Below are 27,825 nucleotides of genomic sequence, written 5' to 3' on the forward strand. Positions count from 1 at the left end.
AAGGGGGATCTCAATTTAATATTGAGTGTGATAGGCATCACAACACTTACAATCTCGGTCTCTGGGCAAACAGGTGTTTGAAGGGGGATCTCAATTTAATGGGCGTGTTATAATCAGGCTGTATACTTTTATGTATTCACTATCCAAGATACATAGAGAAACTTATGCCTGCAAGCAATGTTACTTAAATGTAAATACTAAATCAGTGCCTATTTCAAAGTGGAATACTCTGCTAAAACAGTTTATTGTTTTAATGCTGAAAATGAATGATTAGGAGTAAAATAAAGTGCCGCAAAAATGCCGCTAAATTTCCATATTTGTGCCGCTAAATTTGCTAATCCATGCAGCTATATCCTGGGGGGTCTGCTTATAAATGTCTAGTAATCCAGCACAATATCCTTGGTGCAACAACAATATCAAGGGTTGCATGGCTAAACACTTATAAGGTCCCAAAGGCGAGACCTGTTGGCTATGCCAATGCTTGTTAAAGTCTGTTGTTGAACATGATTCCAGCAAGGACTTCGTTACACAGCACAATTAAGCGAAAATTTCTAGGTAACAGCGAGACGTGCCCGTTTATCCTTGACGTTGAGAGAATGGTTTGAAGGTCAACAAAATTCCCATAAAACGTGACTGCCTAACTGAAAACTTTTAAAGATGAACTCTTATAACATTGTTTTAATGGTAACATTTTCCACGCAAATTATGAAGGCAAGACTTGTTTACTCCCAAGACAATATTTAAAACTATATAGAAATATTTTTACAGAATTGCGATGATCATTTAAAGATTGAGGTTTCAGGCTGCCTAACCTCACCTGTGCATGACGCTCAATGAGCATGTTGTAGCCAATTTGTGCACAACTGGTGTGTTGGGTGTTGAGCATTTAACTACACGGTTTTAGAATTTGGAACAGGTTGTCCAGAACAGAATGGGAATAGATATGTTTGACTCCACCCCACCCTCTCTACCTCGAACCCCACCTATCAGCACAAAATTTGAAAGATGAACCATAGTGGAATATTTTAAGTCAGAGCCAACTTTTGTGCAAATTGGTGAAACAGGGCATAAGTTAAGCAAATCCCCAAAAAAACAAAACAACATGTTTTTGCCCTGACGGAGGTTCTTAAATATAACTGGGTGCTATTGTACGCTTAAAAGACATACCCAACCAGATTACCCTGATCTGGCCCCCACCAGCACAAATACTTTTCTTGCACAAAGGACTCACACTATTTATATGCCGCTACACTCAATACAGTATTTATTTCTGCCTTTTCATGAGAAGTGAAGCGCATTGTTTGTACAATGTGGCCCTACTGAGATATTTCTAGAAGTTTGTCATCTCTGTAAAACTCATCTCCTTAAGTAGGAATTTCATCAAGTGGTCATTCGGTTGCTGTTGATGCACCTAGTTTTAGGCCTATGCCTGGTGCGCTCCCAGTGGTTTATGTTAAAACCCTGTGTTGCTCACTTTTGTGGCGACCCACTGACCTCCAATAACCTAATGCTCCTCCCCAAAGGAATGTTGCAAGACCAACTACAATAGGGCCTTAGTTCGACTTCTTTAAAATTACAGTATTGTATGATCACATGCCTTCATTCAATTGTTTTAGTTTATTGTTAAGCATAACAAATATAATAGTAATACCATGAATATTAAAGTCATATGTTAGGGAACATCTCAGGGAGCTTTTAAGGGCTCTAAAGTCTCCACTGTTTGACCTGATCATACTAACATGAAAGCCATGATGTGGGCATGGATCCCCAGTACCATACGAATAAGGGGCGGATCATCAAGAAATAATTCTCCAGTCTAGGCCATATGGTTAAGGATTGGTGCCCAACATAAGCGGGTTATTTCTCATAACTGCGCGTTAGCAATCGCTTTTGGTGGCTTTAAGGAAGCTTAGCACTCCTGCTGTCTAATATACACTGACGGCTTAAGTGGAGCTGGGGAGCGGAGCAGAGCACCGGACCACAGTGTGCAGATCCCCGACGCCGCAGGGCAACGCGGCCGCCGGGAGGGAAACTACACTTCCCAGGATCCCCTGGGACGCCGACTTCCTGCTTTTCCGGTTTTCCGCGCCAGGAGGCGCATAAGTAACAGCTGCCCCTCCCGCGTCGCGGGAGCGCGCGCGGAGCCGCGCCGGGCTAAGCCCGGGACAAGGGCGGGCCCTCTGTGGCCCTCAGAGGCCTGAGGAGTCTGGTCTGGGCCAGAAACGCTGCTCGGACTGGGTAGGCCCCTTTTGTATGTCGATTCTTAGTAGCAACTGAGACATTTTAAATATTGTGCCTATATTTGGTATAGTTCTGTTTTTGCTCTGTTAATCTCTTTCTATAGTGTGTTTCATCCTTTCTAAGCTCAATGTCAAAGGCTAAAGTAGGCAATATGCCTCTGGGACAGATTGCCATCGAGAACTACATGGTAAAAAAGGTCGCCCAAATAAACTGCGATCGACGTGCCTCACTAGGGAAAGGAGATACCACAGTATGTACACAGGATGATCCTCTGGTTGTTGAACAAGATACAGAGGACACTAATAGGGCTAGTTTGTCCAATTCGGTAATGTCCTCTTTGAGGTCTCCCGACCCGCTATCAGCTAGCCCTTCAACATGTATGCTGACACTAACACCACTCTCTGTAAATGTTGAGGCAATGGTACACACAGGAGAGAGGGAGCAACCCGATATAAACAGTGAAGTGAGTGAGGGGGTACCCACCAAGAAGAGGCCAGTAAGGCAGTGTAGAAAGACGGCATTACGTCAAGGGGGACAACCAACTAGCAACTCAGCGGTACTAAACCCTAGCCACACTACCGATAACATCTGGGCTGCAGCTAACAATCCTTTTGTGTTTACGGGAGCTGATTCAGGCCCCCCTAAGCAGAATGCAAGTAATAATATTACTATTGAGCAGTTCACTGCCTTAATCTCTATTATGGAGACTAGCCTGGGAACGAAGATAGAGGAAGCTCTTAAACCACTTGTGGATAAAATTGATTCCCTTGTAAAAGAAGTAGACAGGCTTGGGGGGCTTGTCTCCGCGCAGCAAAAGGCTGCTGGAGATACTAGTACTATACTAAATGAAATAAGGTCCAACCAAGCTGAACAGGGGAAAAAAGTGCCAGTAGCAGTTAATTCGGCAGGAGCACAGAGTGCTTTAGGGAATAGACCCCAGCGGCCACCACCTGTCAGTTCCCCCCAATCTAAAGCAGGATACCTGCAGCCACGTGTTGGCTCACTTCCAACTACAGGTAATAAAATAGACCCTAGACCTGACAGAAGAAATCGTTATCTAAATCTTCCCCCGGATTGTGCGCCTTTTGTGGTGGTCTTAACAAATGTCCCTGCAGTTGGCACCCATCCGGCATCTCCATATGGCGAGTCATATGACTCGCTAAAAAACAAGACAGTCTCATGGCTAAATAAGAACTGCGGCTTCCCCGTTGGGTACTCAGATCAGATAACGCTAGTTAGAAGGGTAAACTGGGTGGGGCCCTCTAATAAAGTGGGTAATGGGGATTGTATTGTGGCTAATTTTAGACACCCCCAACATGTGGCAACTGTACTCCTGAGAGCTGCATCTCTGGCCTACAACGAGGGTAGTATCTGTGTTCGTCCTCTGGGTTATTTTTATGCTCACCTTTGCACGGCGCCCCCACAACTGAGTAGGCCAACACCTCGGTTTGATACTCTGACCCCGAACATTGGGAGTAATGGGATGCAATTTACATACAATGTAGTTAACTCTGGCGGGCAAGGCCTCCCAACTAACCCAGGGAACAGACTTGATCTTGGTGGGCAACGCCAGACGGGCTATAACGTCAACACACATAACAGATACGAACTTTTGTCCGGTCTTGATATGTGTGACTGACATAAAGTACCTGTGGGTAAGGATGGATTAACTGTAGCTGATCTAACATGCATTACTGACTCTACCAACCCACAGGAGCCCAATAAATGTGTAAACATTGTGTCTTGGAATGTTGCGGGTCTAGCAACCAAAATGGCAGATGAAAAATGGGTTACTTTTATTAAACAATATAAGGTTATTTGCCTCCAAGAGACTTGGGATGTGGAGTGTGAAATGTTTTTAGAAGGTTATAAAGCGTTTTCTGTGCCAGCAACTCCATCGAATAGAGGAAGACCAAAGGGAGGTTTGGTGATCTTTGTCTCTGTTTTGATTACCTCGAGTATCCTCACCATTAATGTACAACGTTCATGTGCCCAGGGTATTGTTATGTCTGCCAAAAGTAATAGGGTTGGATTGGTCAATTTTTACAATGCTACTAATACCATCCTAGCATCTAATGATCTAAGTGTATTAGATGAATATATTAATGTCTCCAATAGGAAACACAGCCTTAATTTAATGGTCATGGGAGATTTCAACGTGCACCTCTGTGGTGATCCCCTTAGGAAGTGTATACGGGATTTAAACTGCGATAGAGCAGATGGGCTACATTTTGTACATACAGCAGAGGGTGAATTTTGCAATTCCATGATGAATGATTTAGTCTTAACAATGGGCATGGAAATTGGAGATCCCTGTAAGAGCTTTGACACTCCGACTTTTAAAGGGCATGGCAGAGGCACCTTTATTGACCACATGCTATTTTCTGAAGCTTTGTTGCCTTTCCTAGAATCCTTTGATATTAACAAAAGTGAGTTCAGTGATCACAACCCCCTTGTGGTTTGTCTCAGGGGTTTTGGCCTCTCAGATGTCATGCCCTCACGTCTTGATGGCAATCTGACAACGACCGATGGGAGGCGGCGCTTAAAGTGGTCAACTATTACCCCTGACCTTCTGTATAAAAATATAGAGGAATCCTGTGCAGATGAAATTGTTAAGTGTACAGGGTTAGATCCGGAGGGGGTGCTTAATGCCTTTCAAGCTTTGGCGGGGAAAGTGTCAGGGTTACTTACGAAACCTTCAAAGGGAAATGTAGAGAAATGTGGGCCAAGGTGGTTTAACCAAGAGTGCTCGAAAGCTGCCCGTAACCTGAAGGCGGCATTGGCAGATGTACCGCGGAATCAGGAGAAAATCCGTCTCTGCCGCAAAGCATATAAGTCTTCCCTTAAAACACATAAGGATACTCTGCGTGTGGAGGCCTGGAATGAGCTTTTGGACCCCGAGACCCTAAATAGTAGCACGAAATTCTGGCAGTTAGTAAAAAAACCATTCCTGTCAGAATATCCGGGGGATGGGCTGGAGTGCTGTATAATGAAAGAGGATTGGTTTCGTCACTTTGAATCACTGTACTTCTCAGCCGATCTTGGAAATGGTGTGTGCTATCCTAGTGAATCTAAAGGAGTACTCAGGTTTGAGTGCGGCGAAGTGCTTGAAGCCATAGAAGGTTTAACATCAAATAAAGCCCCCGGCCCAGATGGCATCCCCCCTGATCTATTTAAGTCCAGACCACATTTCTGGGCTCCTATCTTGCAGGCGGTTTTTAATGCTGCCACAGTGGTAGGATGTCCAGTGACCTGGGGGGTGTCAACCATTGTCCCGGTTTTCAAAAAGGGAGATAGGGGTAGCCCACTGTGCTACCGTCCAATCTCCTTAATAGATTCAAAGATTAAAGTTATCGGGAGAGTTCTGTTGAGGAGAATAACTAGTTGGGCAACCGCAAATAATGTCATGTCCATATCTCAATATGGATTTTGCGAGGGCAGATCCACGATAACTCAGTGTCTTAATTTGTTCCTCATACTCAGTAAATACACGGTAGCCCAGAAGGGTACGATCCACCTCGCCTTCATGGACCTGTCGTCAGCCTTCGACTGTGTCAACAGGGGGAGGCTGTGGCAGCACATGAGGGTGAGGGGAGTCGACACTGGGATTGTCGACTTCCTGGTGGATATGCACCATCAAACTAGTGCCAATGTAAGATATTCATCTAATGGGGACACCACTGATAAGTTTATGATAAATAAAGGAGTACGTCAGGGATGTATTCTTGCCCCTTTTCTTTTTAATTTTTATATTAACGATTTGGACGCAGCTCTACAATCTATACAGGTGGATTGCCCCAGAGTAGGTAGAAGGGGCATCCCCGTGCTGTTATACGCGGATGACGTGGTTTTAATTTCGCGCACAGAGAAGGGGCTCCAGGCACTTTTAACTGCTTTTAATGTTTTTATGTCTGATAGGGACCTAATGGTCAATAATTCGAAGTCCTATATAATGCAGGTTGGCCAACGCCCAAGAAAGAACTTTGTATTCAAGCTTGATGATAGTCCCATTCCGGTCACAGAGACTTTTTCCTATCTGGGTGTGCTATTTGACTCGAAGTTAAGTTGGGCCCCTCATCTGGTGAAGAAGAAGAATGATATGTTGAGGGTTAATGGAACCATCCTTAATCTTGCGAAAAAGATAGGAAAGAAACCAATATCAGCAATGATTAAGTTATATAATGCTAAGTCTGTAGCCACGGCGGTGTACGGCAGTGAACTGTGGGGCTATGTGTCTAATACTCAATTACAGGTTATCGAAAACACCTTCTTTAAACGGTTATTATGTGTCCCTGCGAGTACCCCGAACCTTGTGGTGCACGAGGAGTTGGGGACACCGTTTTTATGCGATAACCTAGCACTGAAGCCACTGACCTGCTGGGTCTCGCTGTGGCTTAACAAGGAGATACCACTCACTCACCAGATTGTACGGGATGTAACATCTCAGGACAGCTGTATGCGCATCCCCTGGCTCAAATACTTGAAATCTTGCTTTGAAATGCTGGGGTGCCCTAAACTGTTTTCCCATCCGAGTGGCATTGTGAAGGGGGACATAACAGCGGTAAAAAGAGCCTATCTCAAGTTTAAAATGGCGGACAGAGAAAGTGTGGAAGTGCTGAAACCAAGTGTTAGAAAGTTTATCATGTTAAAGTCGTGTGGTGGAATGGAGCCCTACTTGGCTTGTGCCTTCAGCTCACATGAAAAGTTCCTGCTGACTAGGTTCAGATTTAACACTTTTCAGCAGCTTTTAATAAGACCCAAATCAGACATTTTTAGTAAACATGTAGCTCCCTGTGGCTGCGACGGGAAGTCTCCCCAGGATTTGCTACATTTTATATTTTTATGTAGGTTTTATGATTATCCCAGACGTTACTTTCTTGTTGATTTGCTGAGATCATTGGATTTTAAACAAATCAGACCTGCCCTCATTTATTTGCAGCTTTTGCACCAGGACTGTGTACTCCATATTTTGTCGTTTTTAAAACTTGCACTGAGAATAAGAACTTGCTTAGACCTATGATCTTTTTTAAGCGATATTGCACTATGTCAGGACTAGCAGGCCATTTTTTGCTAACTAAACAATCATGATGATTTTAATGATATTTGTGTATAATGTTTTTTAATAATGTATTGATGTGCAATTTGATAAAGTAATCAATGTATGTACTTTTTATGGTTTGAAATATTAACCGAAATAAAGTCTGATTTGATTTGATTTACACTGAACACAGAGATAGTATTCAGAACACTGCTATGAGTAGGTTGACAGCACACATAACCTATTCTTGTTTCCACAGACACTGGTATTGACACATTCATCTCTGTCAACCTGGAGGAAGATTATTGGATGGCTAAGAACGGGCTGAGGTGGAACCCAGACAGGATGAAACTAACTCAGAGCCACAGAGCAGGCTGGGTTGAGGGGACAAAACTGCTTACCTGCCTCCACAGCCAATGTCAAATCTTACTATAGTCCAATAACGTAGTCTCAGACTGCAATTGAAGCAAATACATTTAATAAGTAGCAGAGTTAAAAAACAGGCTATTCGCAGTTGTCCAATGAAGGCATGGACAAGCTGACCTACATGCAACTCCACAGGTCAAACTAGTGGAGAAAGAACTGCTTAACAGAAGCAGCAGCTGCATGGCACCTGATTCGAGCAGATACTCCTCGGCACTATCAATTATGGCTCCAAAGACCATCCACACTTCTGGGCCCTTTGATCCCCCGTCCTGAATGAGCTGAGGTTACACCAGCATGAGACAAGTATTTGCAGACTCGCAGCACTTTACGTAAGTGATTGAGTTTCTTTTACATTTAAAAAAATTACCACCACAACTAACTAAATTGTATTGTTGAGAGAATCTCATGAGCTGGGAACTACTTGCCATGACATAACGGTTTACCACAAGAAATGAAGGGCACACAGTGTAGGGGTTCGATAATTACAGTTTTTATTCACCTTCCCTCAGAGTAACAGAGGGCCAGCCGAGGCCCTGAACACAGCAGCTGAAATGGAGAGCAAATAGTGAGGAATTACAAGTGCCCATGGGGTTATGGAAGGAACGATTGAAGTCACAGACACCTGAACATATATGTAAAAATAGGCCAGGGCTGTCAACACCCCTCACATAGCAAACAGGATGAGGAAGGCGACCATCAAACAGAAGAGACCCATGGCTTCGGAGAGAGCAAAGCCCAGGATGGCATACGAAAAAAGCTGTTGTTTTAGGGATGGGTTTCTGAAAGAGGAAGAGAGGAACATATTAGACAATAGCATCAGAGTAAACTCATCCTTTAGAACAGCAGCTCACTAGTGCCCATGTCTTCTGCCCGTTTAGTTCAGTAGAAATAGGTTCTTGAAACTAGCAAGATAATGTTATTGTTTTAATGGTTTCAATTTCAATGTGTATTCTGTAGAAATGTGACAGCAAGTGCCGACACAAAAGTTTCCCGGGTGTTGGGCTCTCTATTTCAGACAATTGCTGTTGGAGTCTTCTTGTGCTCCCACTGATAGTGTTTGGAAAGTTACGACTGACAGGACATGTTGGTGCTAATTTAGTATAGGGCATTCGAGAGCTGGCTTAGATTGGGGAACATACTAATGCTGGCATAGGAAAGGAGACTGGAAATACTGGCACACAAGTGTTGCAGGGGTCAGAAAACGTTGGCCATGATGGACAACCTAAAAGAGGTGGCCTGGACAAGGGTGAGATGTTACACCTGACTTGAGCACAAGGAACTGTGAATGTTGGCCCAATATGGGGGACTGAAACTGGGGCTGCAAGAATTTCTTACCTGGCATAACCAATGATGAGACTCCCAAACACTGTACCAATGCCGGCACCAGATCCAGCCACTCCTACGGTGGCAGCACCAGCGCCGATGAACTTGGCTGCAGTGTCAATATCTCTGGAAACAGCACTGGTCTGAAACCCTCGTCGAGCGACCTGGGTCAATACATTCTGGACTGGCAGCACAGAGAGAGTCTGACAAGGAGAAACAGATGTCAAAAGGTGGCAGTAGACGACACAAGCAAAGGAGCCTACAAAATGTAAGACTTCAAACTATGCACAAATGAACAGGAGTTGTGAAACTTGAAATTTATATAGATGCCAGAGACACACCAATTAACATTTAAGCATAAGGATGCAGCAACACACAGGTTACAGTTAATAGACTTGCACACAATTCTCACTAACATCAATCTTAACACTCAGTTCTGTATCTTTTAACGTCATGTGAAACTGACAGAACAGGTTATAGAATAAACTCTTTATATAAACACAAAAAGGTACACACGTGTGATAGAAGAATCAAAGGCAGGCTTTTACAAAAGGTTGTGCAGTTAAGAATGCAGGTAGAAGATACATAAATGTGCATGGACCAGGAGTGTGGGGGGGGGGGGGGGGGGGGGAGCGGGCTCTTGACCCAGACATGGAGTATCAGCGTTTTCTGATAACCTCCTCGAGTGAAACAATGTATTTCTCTACCTAGTCCGAAGGCACGACCAATGGAATTATGCAATTCCAAAGGTGCAGTAAGGATTTACAGCATAATCTGCAGATTTCAATAAAACAAACATTTGATTCTAGCTCAAACTGATCACAAGTTACTAAAAGAGCTGAACACAGTAATTTTCAACGCATTGCACCAAGTTAACTGGTTGACTTTCGATGGTTTGATTTCTAGAGTCAAGAACTAAAGAGTTGCTAATTTTGCCTCAATTCTGTCCACCAATTTATAATTATTAATGCTTGAAAACATGAATGCATGCTGTGTTTCAGAGTTGAAGAAAAGGGATAGCTATCAGCATGTGACCGGCCATGCAAATCCTTTTGAGGATGTGCAGTCTAAGGGCTGGCTCTGCAGGGTGCATAGGAGCAGGAGTGCTGGTCTTAGACTCAGCATAATCCAGATCAGTTTAATGCTGAACTCTAGGAGTCGAGGATGTTTAAGCTATTCTTCGTTACTTTAGTGCGACACCCTATGTACGCCGGGTACACCCAAATGGGGGACCCGTACTCACTAGGTCACTGCAACCAAGCTGCAGCAGACTGAAGAGATTCAGCTAACAAACCAGTATTTTGTTGCTTGCGCTCTGGATTGGCGAGGACCTGCTTGGCCCTGTAGGAGCAGGACCATGGCTGATATGCATATAACTGGGTGTAATCTGAGGCGGCATGCTGGGCAAAAGAAATGATAGATTAGATTGTGGCCCAAGTAATCCTCAGTGATTGGCATTAATTCAAGCATGCCAGCATCGCTTTTTGATTTACTTCAGCCTGGAAACCTATTTAGGGCTTCTGAAGTGATTGTCTTTCTGTTCTCTTTCCGGGGTATGTGCAGAAGTGTGTTGACTTGATCAGGTATTATCCCATCTGACACACGTGGCCATTTGTTCAAATGCACAAAAGCTGCAACTACTTCAGTAAAAAGTATTTTAAGGGTGAACTCGAATTCACCTTGTGCCAGCTTTGAGGACTTGCAGGGTGATACATCTTTAAAGCAAGGATATTGTTAAGACTATTCAATAGGACAAGCCCACACATCTACATCTACCAAACACCGTTTCTCACCACCACAGAAGCTGCATCACAGGTGTGAATACATGCTAATATATTTAATAGAATTGTGTTCTGCGACTCCTTCTAAAACAGAATGCTTTATGGTAGCAAACACCATTCATACATTATGAGCAATTTAGAGGAAAGAACAAAATAATAAATAGCCCAATATGGCAACGTCTACAGAGAACTCGGACTTTTCCGATGAGTCCTCCGACTTTCGCAGCTCGTCCCCATTTCCAGCTACTATTCTGATCTAGTTTCAAAAATTGTTATAACTACTTTATACATTTCAAAACACTATTAATATGTTATATTAATTCAAACTTAAAGTTCGAAATTAAAAATCAAATATAAAATTGAATTTTACAAAGAAACGTACTATGGTTGCCGCTTACCAAAGACCGAGGCAGAGATTCGTTTCCAGCTTCCTAACAGTTGGTTTGTCGTCTCATCATATTTGACTGACATACTAGACAAGACCGCCATCTGCTGGTCGGAGATGGAAACTGAATTGCAGCGGTCTTGCATTTTTGCATTTATTTACCCTCCCAAACCATACAGACACATGGACTGTTCTGTGCAAGATATGTGGCCCCCTAGTTCAGAATGTTAGGGTTACTGCAAGGAGCCCATCCGATGGCAGCCCACAGCCCACACACACAAGTGGAGTAGCTGTCTCGGCTCCTAGGGGGCATGCCTAGCGAGGAAGGGCTCTCAAGAAGGACTCGAGTGCAGTGCCCGAATGAGGAGAGAATGGTGCAGCGCTGCGCGTGATCACCAAATATTGATGCGCCCTTGTATCCAATAGTGCCGCCATGAAATGAAACATTTTGTGAGCAGACGATTTACACCAGCCGATTAAAGATATCTGCTTCATCTGCATCTGTTACAGCCTATTGGGTAACATACCAAAGTACACTTATGGTATAAGTATGGCGAGTGGCACAACACACACTTCACTGGCTACTTTACCTGCTCTGTGCTGGCTTCAGGTCGGTTCAGCACGGATGCAGAGAGTGGTCGACAAAGCAGCCTGGAGCCATTTTTCACCTGTTTTAAATAATTAAAATTAGCACAGCACTTCCACGGTCTTACAAGCACAGCAAACTTCAAAGAGAGGCACGTGTTGCATCCAGATGACAGCATACGACCACACTATAAGAAACAGCAATATTTCCTGTAATGCATGGCAACTGCAGCTAACGAGTTGGTTCTGCTGCATGACACCGGCCCTTCAAGGAAGGGCTGACAGACAGACATTCTGTGCTCAAATGAAATGTCATGCTCCGGTCCCAACAACTTTTCTTCACACCAACCCCTCCTTATATTCTCATAAATTCTGCTTAAAGGCTGATACAGTTATTATTGCTCTAGTTATATCTATAATACACTAATGTAATAGTTTATATCAAAAATTGCCTAAAGAAGTCCTTGATGAACTTCAAGTTCTACAAAACTCTGCAGCACGTTCGGCCTCTCAAGCCATCATTAAGCTGCATTGGCTACCTGTAAGGAAACGGATAGCATTTAAGGGCCGGTGTACAGCCTACAAAGCACTTCATGACCTTAGCCCCATATATTTAAAAGACAGATTCAGATGGTATCTTCCAGGCAGCAATCTTCACTCCAGCCTAGAGACTTGGTAGTTCCTACCTACAGATTGGCAGGAGCCTAGTCGGTTGTACGTCTCGAAATTGGAACACTGCTTCTGGAGTTTAAAATGCCCCCCTCTCTATCTAAGTTAAGAAACAATTTTAAAACCTGGCTTTTCATGCACGATTAGGGTTCTCCGTCTCCCTGCCTATAACTTACCCTTTCAGAGCAGCGCCAAGACGCCTCCGGGCATTAGTTTGCGCTTTATGAATTTTAAATCAAATCAAGGCCGCGATAGGGGCTCCTGGATTTACACAGCTAAATCCATTTCGGTTGTACAATTTACTTGACAAAAAAGTGCTTCCAACACAATCCGATCAAGAGTTATCAGAAATGCTGCACACAGATGGATAAACTGCCGCAGACAACTTTCAGCTGCTGAATTCAAGCATTTAGTCAGAGACCATTTTGGACAGCATTGGTTATGCTCAAATGAGAGGGCGGTTGAGGGCTGTGTTTGAAGCACGAAAACAAAATATTTCCATACTTCAATGCAATTCAAAGTGGAAAGGATCATGCCTTTTGTCATGAAAATATTTAGTTGGACTAAAACTGAAAGTGTATGCCACTTTTGGAGTTTTCTAAACTGTGCGGGCTCCTTGTTGAGCAGAGTGTAAATTACTACTTAAAAACAAAGCCAGTGTTTTTTTTTTTAAGTAGTAATTTACACTCTGCTCAACAAGGAGCCCGCACAGTTTAGAAAACTCCAAAAATGAGCAAGTCCAATCTTACTATTGTGAAAACAATATACTATGACAAATCTCATTATTTAGCACGAAATCTTAGCTACTCAGCCAACCACAATTTCAGCTGACTGGTTTAATGATGGACTGCGTGACACTCAGTCATTGCTGGTGGCAGCCAATGAAGCATATTCTCCATACTACTAAAACCTCACTGAAGCTTCCCTGCCCCCATCCTTTGGCTCAGGGTTTCACTGTCGTATATTAAGGGAGCCTGCCCTCCTCTAACAAGTATAACTACGCCCTTAAATTACAAAACATAAAAAAGAACCACCAAATGAATGGTTTGTTGCTAAGTGGTGTAGTGAAAGCCGGCCTTCAGCTTGATCCGAAAAATTCTCATTAAAGTAATATTGCCTGTATATAATGTCTCTGCAGTAACCTCGCAGAGACATAAGAAGGCTTTATCATGTATCAAGGCAGAGAAGCTGGAACAAAAAACACTGTATGGCCCAACAAGGGAGGTCCTGGAGAGAAAGCAATAAGCATAAATACTCCAAGCATCAACTTCAACTACAAAGTCCAAGGTCAAATGTTGGCAAACAACTAAAAATGTGAGGGGCGGGCTTTTCATTAATCTGCTCAAAGGCGATAGCAAGAAACATTTAAGCTTTACAACAAACACATATTAATTGCCACACGAAGCAAAACGGAGATAAAGAACTCAAATGATAAAAGATTCAGGTGCGCTCCTAATAAAGAGCTGGGAAGAGATGTCCAGCGGTCGGGTATGTAAGTGCAGATATTAACTAGAAGGCGTTGCTAAGCAGTGCACAGTGTTAACCTTTGAGACTTGGCTGCCAACCAACAAATGTAGTCGCAACAACATAGGGCCAGCTGGGGTACTTTTTAGTTTTGGAGAAGGTAGGGCTTTGCCCAAGTGTTGCTAGCTGGAGAACGAATATAAATTAGTGTATCACCCACAAGGGTGGCCCTTGGGAACACTAGTCCCCAGAAAGAGTCAAGGCTTCAGCGACTGTTTCCATCCGTATGCAGAAGACCAGTTTCAAGCCGAATATTACTTTTTAAAGGGCTCAAAGAGAAGACTTGCGAACTCATCTGCATTAGTTGGTTCAAAATTACTGTGGAAATCATGAATGTGGAAGACCTTCAAAAGCGAAAGGGCAGAAGCAGTTATATGAAAACTAACTGTCAAGGCCACCCAAGGTGAAAGCTTCTCCTTCAATAATACTGCACCACATTGCTGTAAGACATTCCGATGGACAGCATTTACCAGAATTCTGAATTTGCTTGCTGAACATAAGTGTTTCTATGTTACGGGTGGGTTTACTGCGAACCAGCTCTCAACCACAGTGTTAGATTGAGTTTTTAAACAAGTGGGACAAGAACCAGTGGTTAAGTAAGGCATAGACTTGAGACCAGTTTGCACGGTTTACAAAGTCCCATAGCCCGAGCAAAAGATCTGGACATGGAAAGATTGTAATATCAGTGAAGGTTGTTGATCCCACACAACTGAAAACTCCATGGAAAACAAGGAAATAACAACAAAACAAAAAAAAGCCAAGCGTCTTCTAGAAAACAGTCAATCTAAGGGAGTAATTTATTTCTAGGAAGTTCTACTCTGTGGACCCAGTCACAGGTGACACAATCGCTTTACAAATAAAGCAAAAGTAAACAATAAAATACAAACCAAAAACAAAAAGCATAATGGTTGGGTTTTAGGAGGTGGGTTTTCAAGTCCTTTCAGGATGCAAGGAGAACAAGAGTCTTAGGCTCCCATAATAAACACATCCTATGAAAAATCCTTCATGGACAGGTAAGTAAATGTGTAAAACCATCTATCCATTTGTAGAGGACAGGAGCAAACAAAGTCAAGGATGAACCCTAATTGTAGTGTTTAAGAGACATGAATGCTGAAGGTCTCTGGGTAAGTAGCTTGAGTAACGAGGAGACTTCATAGCTAAGATACGGTTTCTAGGTCCTCCTAGGTATGACATGCAAAGTGCCACCTCAATCTGCTTAAAGCATCAAACTCCTGGTGTGACACAGAAAACCAGTGATTCCCCCCAATTAACACAGAAAGTGTGCATCAGTGTTGGACAGGAGCATACAACCCTAGACCACCTAGAAAATGTACTGATAAACATCTACAACCTATAGTGACAATTTCCATAATTTTCTGCAACCATACACTGAAGGGAAGCAGTATCGAATGCACTTACCAAGGAGGGGGTGGACACAAACTTGGCGCAGGCGTACATGTTGAGGGTCAGCAAGGGATGGATACACAAGCAGCTGCAAAGAAATATCAGACAAGACATTATAAAATCTTCCCTTAAGTCCCAGAATATTTTTTATGTGCAGAGCTAGGGTGGTGGAAGTACATCATTGAAGGAAGTCTTTGGGTCGTATTATGTACTAGTTAAGCTGAAGGGGTGGCTTGATCCTGGACCCCTTCAGTAGATACCATATTACGTTTTGTGCTCTCTACTTAGATTCAAAAAGGAGTATAAGGATACACTGTCCAATGCACATTTGGTCCAGTAGAACAACATTTGTTTGTTGCTGTTATCACGTCTCCAAAAAGAGCTAGACATAAAATATACGTCATATACTTATTAGCAACATAATGGGTATACAAGCCCAGTACTAAGCGTTTCTGGAATAAAACACCAATGTTGCACCAAAAGGCTCAAAAGTACTTTGGATATCCTGGTTGTGTAACAACTAATAGTATAATATTAAACAAATGACTTCCCAAAACCAGATGGCAGTGATAAGTATGACCACCAAATTATCAGTCCAGCAATGGCAGAGCTGAATAAGCTCTAAAATGTTCCTTATTTGCCATTCTCCTCCGTAGTTGCAGGCAGCACATGACATGTTGAATACATAGTAAAACAACGCCCTGGCGAGGAAGGGAAATCTTAGCGGTGTAACAGCATTATTGGTACGAAACAGCGATACTGTGAACTTGCCATGTCATCTATAGCCAAGCAACTATATCAAATATGCATCACGTCTAAGTAGGATAGGGTGGTGGGTCTTGCAGAAATGGTCCTCACACGGAGACCTTAGAGAGGAGCACGAATCCACTGGTGTGACCATCTTTTGAATAAATTATGATACAATCCCCGCTTTCTTTGCAAGAAATGCTAATAAAATGTAATCTATCCACACTTTGAGAAACCAAATATGGGTGCAATAAACCCTCTACTGTAGTAGTTAAATTCTGATGGAGCACCCCTTCACCTGATATGGGCAACTGAAAGTTACAGTCGATTTCTCTGATGTGCTCTGCTTCTTCGGATAATCCGTACAGAAAACGCCCTGCAGTTATCAATCTTTGCATACAAGAATTGTTGTCTGCAGTGATTGCCTCCACACTGCACAAGCTCATCTTCAGTAATCCTCTTAGCAGTAACCGTTAACTTACTGCAGTAACCCTCTCAGCACTGATCTACCCTACTCTGCAATTGCCCTTAATTAACCAACAATCCTTCTTGAGGAAACATAGTATGTATTGCTCGGGTGCATATCGTTGTTAACCTTTCAAGATATATATGAGAATCACTAGCTAGCCGAAAATTATGATGTAGTTTTTAATTCCAACTGAAATGTACGACAGAGGAATAAATAGTTGGGACCTCAGCAGGATAACGGGTTATTTGTGACTAAAAATAGTGCAAAATGTTGGTCCAGAACACAAATTAGAATCACTTGATAGATATGACTGCAGTGACCCCTCCCATTTGCAGAACTCCCCGCAGAAAACAACCCATTGCAGTAACCTTCTCTGCAGCGATAACGCCTCACTGGTCGCTCACCCCTTATAAACACTCTTACACAAGCAGTAACCCACCAACAAGTAAACTGGTGACAGTCTGGATGTTCTGGGCTGGGGCCTGCTGTAACCTACCTGCTCAGGGACACAGAGGGAAAGAGAAGGGGAATTGCGCCTGCGCAGCCACGGGAAGTGAGCTAGCCAATCGCGCCTTTAGGCTGCAGTGAGAAGGAAAGGGAAAACAGACTAGGAACAAGCTCCTAGCACGGACACACCCTCAGTCGACATCCACACCAAACGACATTTTGAAAATATGCACATTTAGTGATATAGTATGCAGAAACAGCCAAAAGCCAAGGAAAGCTAGAAGAACAGTGTCAGTACAAACAATTATAAAATGTACTCAATATGGAATATCCTTGTAAAAATGTTATAGTAAATATTAACTTCTTCAAATGTGGTTCGTCTGCTTTAGTTACTAAGATATCGGTTATGGCACCGAATTTTAGAATATTTTTTCCCGCTTCTTCTTTCCCTCATAAAACTATTTACTTGACAAAAAAATCTTGTTAACTTATGATGAAGGTGTTTTTCAAAGATGGTTACAGCTTTCTCTACCATCAATGAACGAGACTTCCGCCACTATCGGTCCATTTTCTGTGTTAGTGATAGGCATCTGATCATAAACATAGTTTACAGGCAAGGATGTCACGGTCTGTACCACAATATGTCAAAACTACAACTTAAATTGGAAAACGGAAATAAAACAATATTTGTTATAAACATTCACTGTGAACGTAATTCCTTTACGCTTAATTTGCACAACTCATTTGCATTTAAGTCAGTGAATACATATATCTTTTATAAAGATTAACCAATTTTCAAACTGCATTTCCTATTGCTATGCAAAAAATACCTTGTTTGTGTCTTTCCTATCTGGTTTCATTACAAAATTTGCTATTTTAAGGTGGCCGACAAATTAAGTAAAGGCTCAGGGAGTCGTGCTCGGACTCTAACCGATCGTAGTCTCTCTTCTGTTTCTAAGGACACCTTCCGTCCTCTCCCTGACTCTAGGCCGCAGCCAGGCGCGAAAGCCTGAACCAAGCCGACACTCAGAGGTCGAGACAGTCTGCGACTGCGTGGCTCGCCCGAACGCAGGGTCTTACCCACAGAAGGTCATAGATGTGTTCCATCGGAACTCTGCGCCCTCTGCCGTTGGTCCATGGTAGAGTGCAGGATGGGCCACTTAGTAGCTTATAGTTGCTTATGGGCCACTACTTGTGAAGGGCTTGTAGGATTCGTGGTGGAGGGCCCTAGGCCCGCATGCTAGGTGCAGCAATGACCTGACACGGACACCAGATGAGGGTAGTGGGAATGGCCTCAAGCACGTGCGCTCGGCCCCTTTTATTGCCAGCGTCATGTGACACCATGACGTCTGTGGTGGGTGGGTGTAAAGTGTAATACAGACACTTGAACACTAGAACGTGTCCATGCTAGGACACTACATCCCTCCCATTTTTTAATTGCAAAGACCCACATTCAGAAATCAACCTGTGGGGAAAATAACATGTATCAGGATGCAGTAAAGTGTTCAGCTTCCACAGTGTCTTTCAATCCGCCGCTGCTTGGAATCACAGATGGTGTTCAACCTGTTGCGGGTAACATCAGTTCACAGTGGCACCAGTTTGTGGTGCTCGATGGAAACAGCCTGTTGATGACTCTGCGATCAAATTGTCCTCTCAGTCCTTCTTTTGCTCACTTCCATGGCGACGGGTGCAGTTCGAGTTCTTGTGATTCGCCGGGGAATGATGCACGATTTCCGGCCTTGGCCTTGGCTTTATTTGTAGTCTATGTCCTACTTGGCAAAAGGCAGATCCATTGCAAGGCATCCCTCTCACTAGGATGACCCCTCTCGTCGGTGTTCCCCTGCCACGGGATATCCTTGAGGTCCTCTTCTCGGATTCGCGCTGGGCTGGATGTGTCCACATCAGTTGTTCCTGCGCCGCCGTCAGTGGGGGTATGGAAGAGACGATGTGTCTCACCTCAGATTCCGCAGCCTCGTCCCAAGGTAGCTGTTGGTTTCTGTCTTTGCTTGCGACGTCTTCGCCCTCCCCGGACCTTACGGATGGGCGTCGGAGGACCGTCTCTCGTCGCGGGGACTGCGTCCCGGAGGCCTCTGCCCCTGGGTCACCACGGCTGGCATGTGTCCAGTGTCCGTGTGACCCCAAAGGTGGATGTCACTAACGGTCTCGCTTGCTCCTCTCCGCAGACCCAGGGTGTGCGGAAACATCGTCTGTCAGCTGGTCTTCTTTGCCACTGGTGTTCTTCCGGCCTCGTGTTCCTCTCACCGTTGTCCTGGCACTGGTCACCTTACTTCTCTTCGGGAGTGAGCGGTCTTCGTCTTCCTGCACTCCTCTCTGTCTTTCCTTAGTTGTTTCTCTGTGAGGACGTTGCTTCGCACTGACTTCTCCTTCTACTCTTAACTGTGGCAACAGGCCACATGGATATGCTTCCTTCTTTTCCACGGTGGCAAACGTGCCACTCAGATCTCTCCTTTTCTTCCTTCCTTTTCACGGTGGCAAACGTGCCACTCAGATCTCTCCTTTTCTTCCTTCCTTTTCACGGTGGCAAACGTGCCACTCAGATCTCTCCTTTTCTTCCTTCCTTTTCGCAGTGGCAAACGTGCCACTCAGATCTCACCTTTTCTTCCTTCTGCATCGCGACATCACTTGGACCAAACTTGTGTATTCTCTTCTGACCTGGGTCCTCCATGCAGTGCGCGCACCCTGCATGTGTACCCCTGGTCTTGTCCTCGTCGGGGACACTTTCTCCTTCTTCCTCCGCAGCCAGAGTTGGTGTCGCGAACCTTCTTTTATTGATGCTTTCTTTTCTTGATGGTTGTTGGTGACGTTCGGGGGTCCATGTTTGGAGACCTGTTCATGGTTGAACGTCCTGGACCGGTAGGTGGTCCACTTCTGCCGATGCCTGGCAGGTTGCTTTCGGTCGTCCTGTCGGACTTTGCGCTACAACAGTTCCTGAGGGACCCGTTGTGGGTCAGCACTTGATGGGCGATCATTCTGGGGATCGGCTCCTGGGAGGCGCCATGGATCTGTCGCGGGTCGGCACTTGATGGGCGATCGTTCGCGAAGATTGTTCTGCGCGATGGTGCTGCATGCATTCTTCTTTCTGCTGGCGGTGGCTGTGCGTCGCCACGTGGCGCGTTGTTTGCGCACTTACTGTTCAGGGTTCTGGGACGCCTGTGGCGTGACGTTGGGTACTTGCTGCTTTGGCTGTCGTCGGGTACTTGATGCTTTGGACCGTTGGCGGGAGTAGTTGATGCTGCGGTGAGCGCCTGTGGCCACAAGGCGTCGCTGCTCTCTCCGTCCTTTGATCGCGGCAGTCATTTCCCTGGACGTTTTTCTAGTGCTTGGCAGTCGTTTCCCCCAGACGTCAGTGCTTGGATGCTTTGTGAGGCAATGGTGCCTTTTCCCACGTCGCGTTGGAAGTGGCAGTCGCCGGCTCCTTGCTGGTGTGTGTGGGTGTCGCTTGCGCTGTTGCGCAGTTGCTTGCTGCGGGAGGTTAGATGCTTTCGCTGTTACTTTCGCTGTTGAGAAATTACTTGCTGCGGGAGTCGTAAATTCTCCTTAGGGGCGTTGTTTAGACTTAGTCTGTTACCCCTTGCTATTGCGGAATGGACTTGTAGTGTGCAGTGCTTGTTGTCTTGCTTATCGACGCAGGTGCCCTTTTCCTCTCTGGCCACTAGATGGCGGTAGACTTCACTTTTGTAGCAGCATGCTTTGCTAAATACCTTCTTCCCTGACCTTGCACTCTATCATCCACTCTTCAGTGCAATCGTGGGGCTGGAGCTGCTGCTGATGCACAGTAAGTCTCTTTCCTGCTTTGGGGCAGATTTCTTGTGGAATGCACTGCTGTGCTTAAGGTGAAAACCCACCAAAGGGGGGGGTTTCGTGCTGGGTGCACCGTCACTTCATTTCTCTGTGAGGGCACATGTGGACTCGGCGGCTCCTGGCCGCATGCAGGCGCCTCACTGTCCCGCCGGGGAAACCAAGGTGGTGAGGCATGCCCCTGTTGCTGACGCCCACTCCGCCTTCACTGCTCTGCGCCCTCACCGCCCGTGGCAGGCTTCCTCAGTCCCCGCGCGGGCAGGGGGGTTGGTGGGCGATGCGTGGTCGTGCGGGGGCGTTGCCTGTGCGGAGCGGGTGAGAGCACCGAGAGGCGGTGCTGTTGGCGGTTCCTTTTCCTTTTCGGCGCTGGGGCCGTGCGGGGCGTCACCCGCGGTAGGCTCTGGTCACTCTCCCCGGGACAGGGGACGCTTGAGGCAGGCCGCGGGTAGGCTCCGCCGGCTCTGCCTATTTAATGGCTCAATAGCTCTCGGGCACGGCAGGCTTCACTTGTCCCCGGTCTCCCGCCGCAGCAGCTTCACCTTGCTCACGCTGCGCGGCGGAGACCTGCCCTGTACCTCGCAGGCCGCGGGTAGGCTCCGCTGGCTCTGCAGTGTCAATACACGCTGGGGTGCCGCCGGCAGGCCGCGGGTGGGCTCCGCTGGCGTTGCTGAGTCCTCCTTCGCTGGGGGCTACCGGCGAGCCGCGGGTGGGCTCCGCTGGCCCGGATGACGTGGCGAGGGGGGTCGGGAGGCGGTTAGCTACTCCGCTCCCTCCCCCTCGTAGTCGTCGGTGATTGCGGGTCCGGCCGCACTTATGTTCACCGCGGTCTTCAGTCTCTGTGCCCCTGCCGCTTCCAAGCTCACACGCGGCGGGGGCGGGGGACGACTCGGGCAGGCCGCGGGTAGGCTCCGCTGGTCCTGCTTATTTATGGCACAGTTCGGGGCGGGCACTTCGCCCGTGGGGCTCACCTTCGGCCGGCGGGCCAGATGCTCCGTCGCGGTCGCGGCGGGTGGGCTCCGCCCGGCCTGAGTACCTCTCCGGTGGGGTTTGCAGTCACGCGGCCGTCGCAGGTGGGCACTGGGCGGTCCGCTTGTTTTCGGTGGCACTCGTTGGTGGCGGTCGACGCGGGTGGGCTCCGGTCGGCTTGCTGAGGGGCTCCCGGTCACTGCGGGGCTCCGACGTGCCCACCGGTCTTCTCGGCGCGTCGCGCCTCGCCACAGGGGATGCCCTCTAGATGGGCAGCTCTCTTCCCCTTTCCTTAGCCGAGGGTAGTGGCACGCAGGGGCTGCACTACCGGCCTCGTCGCCATTGTAGAGTTAGAGGTGGAGGGCCCTGGGCCCACATGTGAGGAGCAGTAAGAGACCTGACACGGACACCAGATGAGGGTAGTGGGAATGGCCTCAAGCACGTGCGCTCGGCCCCTTTTATTGCCAGCGTCATGTGACACCATGACGTCTGTGGTGGGTGGGTGTAAAGTGTAATACAGACACTTGAACACTAGAACGTGTCCATGCTAGGACACTACAGGGCTGGCTGGTGTTAAACTTCCTAGAGTGCTTACTCACACAAAATAAGAGGAGATACAAGCGCCAGCGATAGAGAAAGTTACATTAATCATGTGTAAATATGAGGATTAACTGTCAGGAAGCCCTGCACATTACAAGGTGTCAGAAGCGAACCCTTCTCCTTGCTGGTGTATTTTTATTTATTTATGTATGTATTTATTTATTTATTTAATGCGATTTTATATAGCGCGAACATTACCTGAAGGTGTCAGAGCGCTTTGCATAAGAACCAGTTGCGATACATAAGGATTTAGGATGACATGAGTCACATAAAAGATACAAACGGAAAATAAATTGCAAATGTACAAGTTGTAAAGTCACACATGGAAGCGATAGAAACTGAAAAAAATATTGCAAATGTACAAGTTGTAAAGTCACTCAAGGAAGAGATACAAATGGATAAACTCTAAGAGTCACATAGGAATGGTAGAGAGTATAAAGGTCTAATACATATACTAGTGGTTAGAGTTATCTCTATACACATATATATACAAATAGTAGATTTTCTCAGGTCAGGACCCAAAAAACAAGGAGAGCAGAGTTCTATTAAGTGGGGTCGGAGGGGGGACGCAGACACAGCACCAAGAGAGGGCAGTAGAATGTCTTCTGTTTTGCAAAATAGTGGACCAAGGACAGGAGCGACAACAGGAGACGGTCCGATAATGGCGGGGCGCACACATGTTTCCAGTCCAAAAGTTACGAGTGAGTGCTCCTCCCGGGCTTCTTCCCTGGGGGCCGGGCAGCTCCTTCACCCGCATTTGAATGCATTTTTCCTGTGGGATGTATTTCTTTGTTAGGGTGGGGGTAGCAAGGGCAGGGTGGTTTCTCCTCTTGGGGGCCGGGTGGCACCTTTCCTTTCCTCCGGTGGATTCATTACTTTGCAAGGGTGGGGGCAGCAAGGGGAGGGTGGTGCCTTGGGGAGACGCTGCCCAGGCCGCTGGAGCCTGGCATGGTGGAGGGGTTCTGCGGCGTGCGGCGGTCTTGTCTGGTGGGTCACTCCGGCTGGCCCGGGGCACCAGGGACCTTGTGGTGCGAGGGGCCTTACCTGCAGCGGACGGCTGCTTTCTCTCCACCCCGTCCCCAGGGGAGGGTGGGCTGCGCCTCCTGGTTGTGCCCGTTTTCCATGCCGGGTAGCGCCCCGGTCAGTGTTGGCGCCCCAGACCTGGCTGCGTGGCGGGCCCGGGGGGCCAAGGGCCTCGTGCACGGTGTTAGAGGTGGGGAGATCCGATGTGGCAGGCGTCCTCCCTCTCCTCCCAGCGCCATGGGCTACGGTCTGCCGAGAGATTAGTGTAAAATTAGGGGAAAGGCATTACATTCTATGTCAGAATTTGAGGCTAAGATTATGCTGGTATTCCTATTTTTTTGCCCTGAGCTGTGCCCTGAGGGCAGCACTTTTTGACACTCAAAATTTCTACTTTTCAACTGTTCCTAAAAATACTTCGCACATTTATCACTTTCCCTAAAATAATCCAGGACTGGAGTTGGAATAGTAAATAAACCTCTTGGAATATTTGGGGGAAGTTGCTTTTCCCTCAAATATTCTAGGACTGGATTTAGAATAGTACATTTGACCTTCTAGTGTACCAGCTACCCGGACGTCCAGGCAAGAAGCATGATGATGCTTCTATTTGTTTTTTGTGTGAAAAAACACAGCAGCCTATCAGAAAAAGTTGAACACAAAAACTAAATTTCCCATCTTCCAAATCTCCCATATTCCACAAATCACTGCCCTTTAGTCACCTCAAATACAAACAGCAGCATTTTGACTGCTTCTTTGCTGCTCAGCAGTCAAGAAAAGTACTATAATATTGAGTTTATATATGTGATCTGTAAAGTTAATGTAATTTATTGTGATATAATTTGAGTGTTTCACTATTACAACGAAACCTAACCACCGCATGCATTTGTGCTCGGGTGGTTGCAAGTTTCCGTTGACGTGTTTGTCACATCTGCATGCTAAGCGCAATGCAAATACCTCTATGTGTCCTTTTGTCACTCTGTGCATTTTTTTTACCTCCACAAGTACTTTAACCTCTGCCACTGTAGTTGTGGCAAAACAAGTTGTGGAGTTGTAGATCAGGACAGACTGCACTCCAGGGAGCGAGAGAAGTGCCGTCCTTTTTTCATTTCTACTACCAGGTCAGTGCGCGTACCTCAACGCACCAATTCAGAGTTTTAAAAAAAGCACACCTTGGTTCAGCAGCAACAACAGACCGGCGCCAGTACTCGTTGTAACACTTGATGGAGAGCAGAATGAGAAACAACGTGTAGAGACCAACCACAGATCTAACACCACAGATCCCAATGCAGACCTTTCAGGTTAGAAATAGCATCAAACCTATATAATCAGTGACAGACCCATATGGAAATAGATAAGAGCGGAAAGGCAGTGCGTTAAGCAGAAACCGGCAGGTCACATTTCACTTAAGTTTCGGGAAACGTGACAGAACATTTGGTGTGAGTTCAGCTGAGCTGTTGCATTAAAATAGGGCACCATAATCTTCATCTGCTAGGAAAATGAGTTGAGATGCTTCTCATATTAGGGCTGTTTTTCCTCAAAGCACTGATGGTTTCTTACACCCTTGTGTAAACATGTCTACAGGATGAAACACCAGGTGTCTCATCCTGCCTTAGAAAATATGCTAAAGACACACACTTGATGGACAAAATGCAGAACAAATCAAAACATTCACCCCCAGTCAAGAGATATGGGTTAGATCCATAATTATTTTGCTCACCATGCACCCCAGTTTAGACCTGGCCAAATGCAAATCAGTCTTGACCCTGTGCCTCGTGGGAGCAGTTCAGCCCGAACTGCCAAGCCAGGTCCTCCTTGGACCGGAAACAAGCATCCTAGGACCGTTTTTGGGGTTTCACCCCTCTTTAGCCAGGATAGCTTGATTCCAGTGGCACAGTGAGCCCAGGACCCACGTCTGGGCATACCTGGCGCACTTAGGGCGAGAGAGCAAAAGGCACACAATTGATGGACGGAATGCAGAACAAATCAAAACATTCACCCCCAGTCAAGAGATCTGGGTTAAATCCATAATTCTTTTGCTCACCATGCCACCCCAGTTTAGACCTGGCCATATCCAAATCAGTCTTGACCCTGTGCCTCATGGGAACAGTCCAGCCCGAACTGCCAAGCCAGGTCCTCCCTGGACCGGAAACAAGCATCCTAGGACCGGTTTTGGGGTTTCACCCCTCTTTAGCCAGGACAGCTTGATTCCAGTGGCACAGTGAGCCCAGGACCCACGTCTGGGCATACCTGGCGCACTTAGGGCAAGAAAGCAAAAGACACACAATTGATGGACGGAGGGAGGACCTGGCTTGGCAGTTTGGGCTGGACTGTTCCCATGGGGCATAGGGTCAAGATTGATTTGCAAATGGCTGGGTTCCAACTGGAATGGCATGGTGAGCAAAAAAACGATGGATTGAGGCCCAGATGTCTGTACTGGGGTGAATGTATGACATTGTTCTGCATTCTGTCCATCATCTGTTGTTTTTGCATTGGTCACCCCGATTGGGACTGGTATGGTCAGACGTGAGTCCCGTGCTCTCCATGCCACTGGAGTCAAGCTATCCTGGCTGATGAGGGCTGAAAGCCCGAAACCGGTCCTAGGATGCTTGTTTCCAGTCCAGGGAGGACCTGGCTTGGCAGTTCAGGCTGGACTGTTCCCATTGGGCACAGGATCAAGACTGATTTGCAAATCGCTGGGATCAAACTGGAATGGCATGGTGAGCAAAAAAACGATGGATTTAGGAACAGATCTTTGTACTGGGGTGAATGTATGACATTGTTCTGCATTCTGTCCATCAACTGTTGTTTTTACATTAGAAAATATGCTGACATGTGCATGTTGCTGCAGAGACCACACGTAAAGGTCAGATAGCTTGGCAAAAGAAACCACACGTAAAGGTCAGATAGTTTGGCCCAATTAGCATTTAGCGAGATATAACCATGCGATGTGCAGTCACCTAAATATATTTTTGATTTGCTTGAATTCTGAGAACAGGAAACCACATGGGAGATTTTCGCTTATCTTAGTTTCAAAAAGTATTGACCTCTTGAACCTGCCAACTTGCAGTTTTGGCGTATAAATATCATTGTCTGAGTGCAGTACTTCTGATATCACGTTTCAGCCTCCACTGAGGAGACTGATCTCCCCAGCTGTTTTTGATTAAACCTATATTACTTTGCCAGTTGTGACTTGGTTTTTATTTCTCAGATTTTCCGCCAAAATTATGGCGAGCCCCGTAGCCAGGAGTTCCCCTTGGCCTCACCGATTGCCACCATCTGGAATAAAACCTTCTTCCGTTGAGTCGATTGCACACCCTGAGAGAAGGTAATAAGACACCGATTTCATGAGTTCTGCCCATTCCCGGGGGCGGGGAGGACTGGGAGTTGCCATCATTAAGGTGAGGACCACTGTTCCCAATGACATGTAAGCATGAGCGCGCGCGCACCTCTGTTAAATGTAGCGTGCAGTGCTGTGTGTGGAGCGCGCACACACACACCACATCAAACAAGAACATTTGCGCTGCTACTTTTAAAAAGCAAGCAGCGCGAAAAAATTGTGTTTCTTTGATGTAGAGCCCGGTTGCGGTGCATACTGTGTGCTTTTGTTTAAGTATTCGTGTTAATTGCAGTGCTGTCAGGAGCTGCAATTAACATGAATACTTTAAACAAAAGCACACAATCTGCCCATCACCCTGCAGCTGCGCTCTATTAAGAAAAGAAATTCAGGGGCGTGGCCAAGCGCAGAATGAAGATGGCCGCATAGTGTGTGAGCTCCGCCGTTCGTCCTAGCCCATGTTTATCCTGAGCAATCATCCGCTACACCCGTCGACAGCCCCTGACGCCGGAACACCAGCGGAGCCCAACCCGCCTGCTCTGGTGTGCAGATCGAGCCGGACGATCGAGATTTCACCCCCGGAGAGTTGCGGCCTGCAGTGGGGCCTGAAGCCAGGACCCACAGTACATGAGCCTGCTGGAAGAGAGCTCCATCCGGCCTAACGCCGCTCGGTGGTGGTGCTGCAGATCAAGGCGCTGCTGCAATCCCCTTGCAGCAGGAGCACCCAAGAAGATTTTAGTACATGTGGCAGCAGTGGCAATCATAGACCCGCTAAGGTGAACGGGTGTAAGGAAACTAGACGCACGCACTGTGAGGAGGTAAGCGCGCCGGCCGCGATGCAGTCAATGGCGGCGGCGCGTCTTCAATGGTGAAAATTCTTGCTCTGCCTGCCCCATCAGCGCTGACCTTGGCTACGCTCGCTGGCAGTAGGAGGCCCTGTCATAATCACATTTCTGGTTTCCAGGGGCTCTGAAGCGAACCCCCCCTGGAGACTCGGTGGCCCCCTGCACCTTCTCCTCAGTCTGGGGGCCAGAGGCCGAGGTGACT

At 46.4% G+C, this 27,825-nt stretch overlaps 1 protein-coding gene across 5 annotated transcripts in view; it reads right to left on the minus strand.

Annotated features, from left to right (window-relative positions):
* Nucleotides 1–8,179: 8,179 nt before the first annotated feature.
* The window catches only part of ATP5MC2 (ATP synthase membrane subunit c locus 2), a 152,992-nt gene continuing 133,346 nt past the window's right edge, over nt 8,180–27,825 (minus strand). For 2 of the 5 annotated variants that reach the window (XM_078687968.1, XM_078687978.1), the window contains exons 2-5: nt 15,392–15,464; nt 11,785–11,862; nt 9,041–9,231; nt 8,180–8,484 (exon numbers count right to left, since the gene is read on the minus strand). In XM_078687968.1, coding sequence (XP_078544094.1) covers nt 8,370–8,484; nt 9,041–9,231; nt 11,785–11,862; nt 15,392–15,464 — 457 coding nt within the window. In that variant the 3' untranslated portion in view covers nt 8,180–8,369. The other 3 variants (XM_078687986.1, XM_078688003.1, XM_078687994.1) reach the window with 3 other exon arrangements.

Source organism: Lissotriton helveticus, chromosome 1_1, assembly GCF_964261635.1.
Source record: "Lissotriton helveticus chromosome 1_1, aLisHel1.1, whole genome shotgun sequence".
NCBI lineage: Eukaryota > Metazoa > Chordata > Amphibia > Caudata > Salamandridae > Lissotriton > Lissotriton helveticus.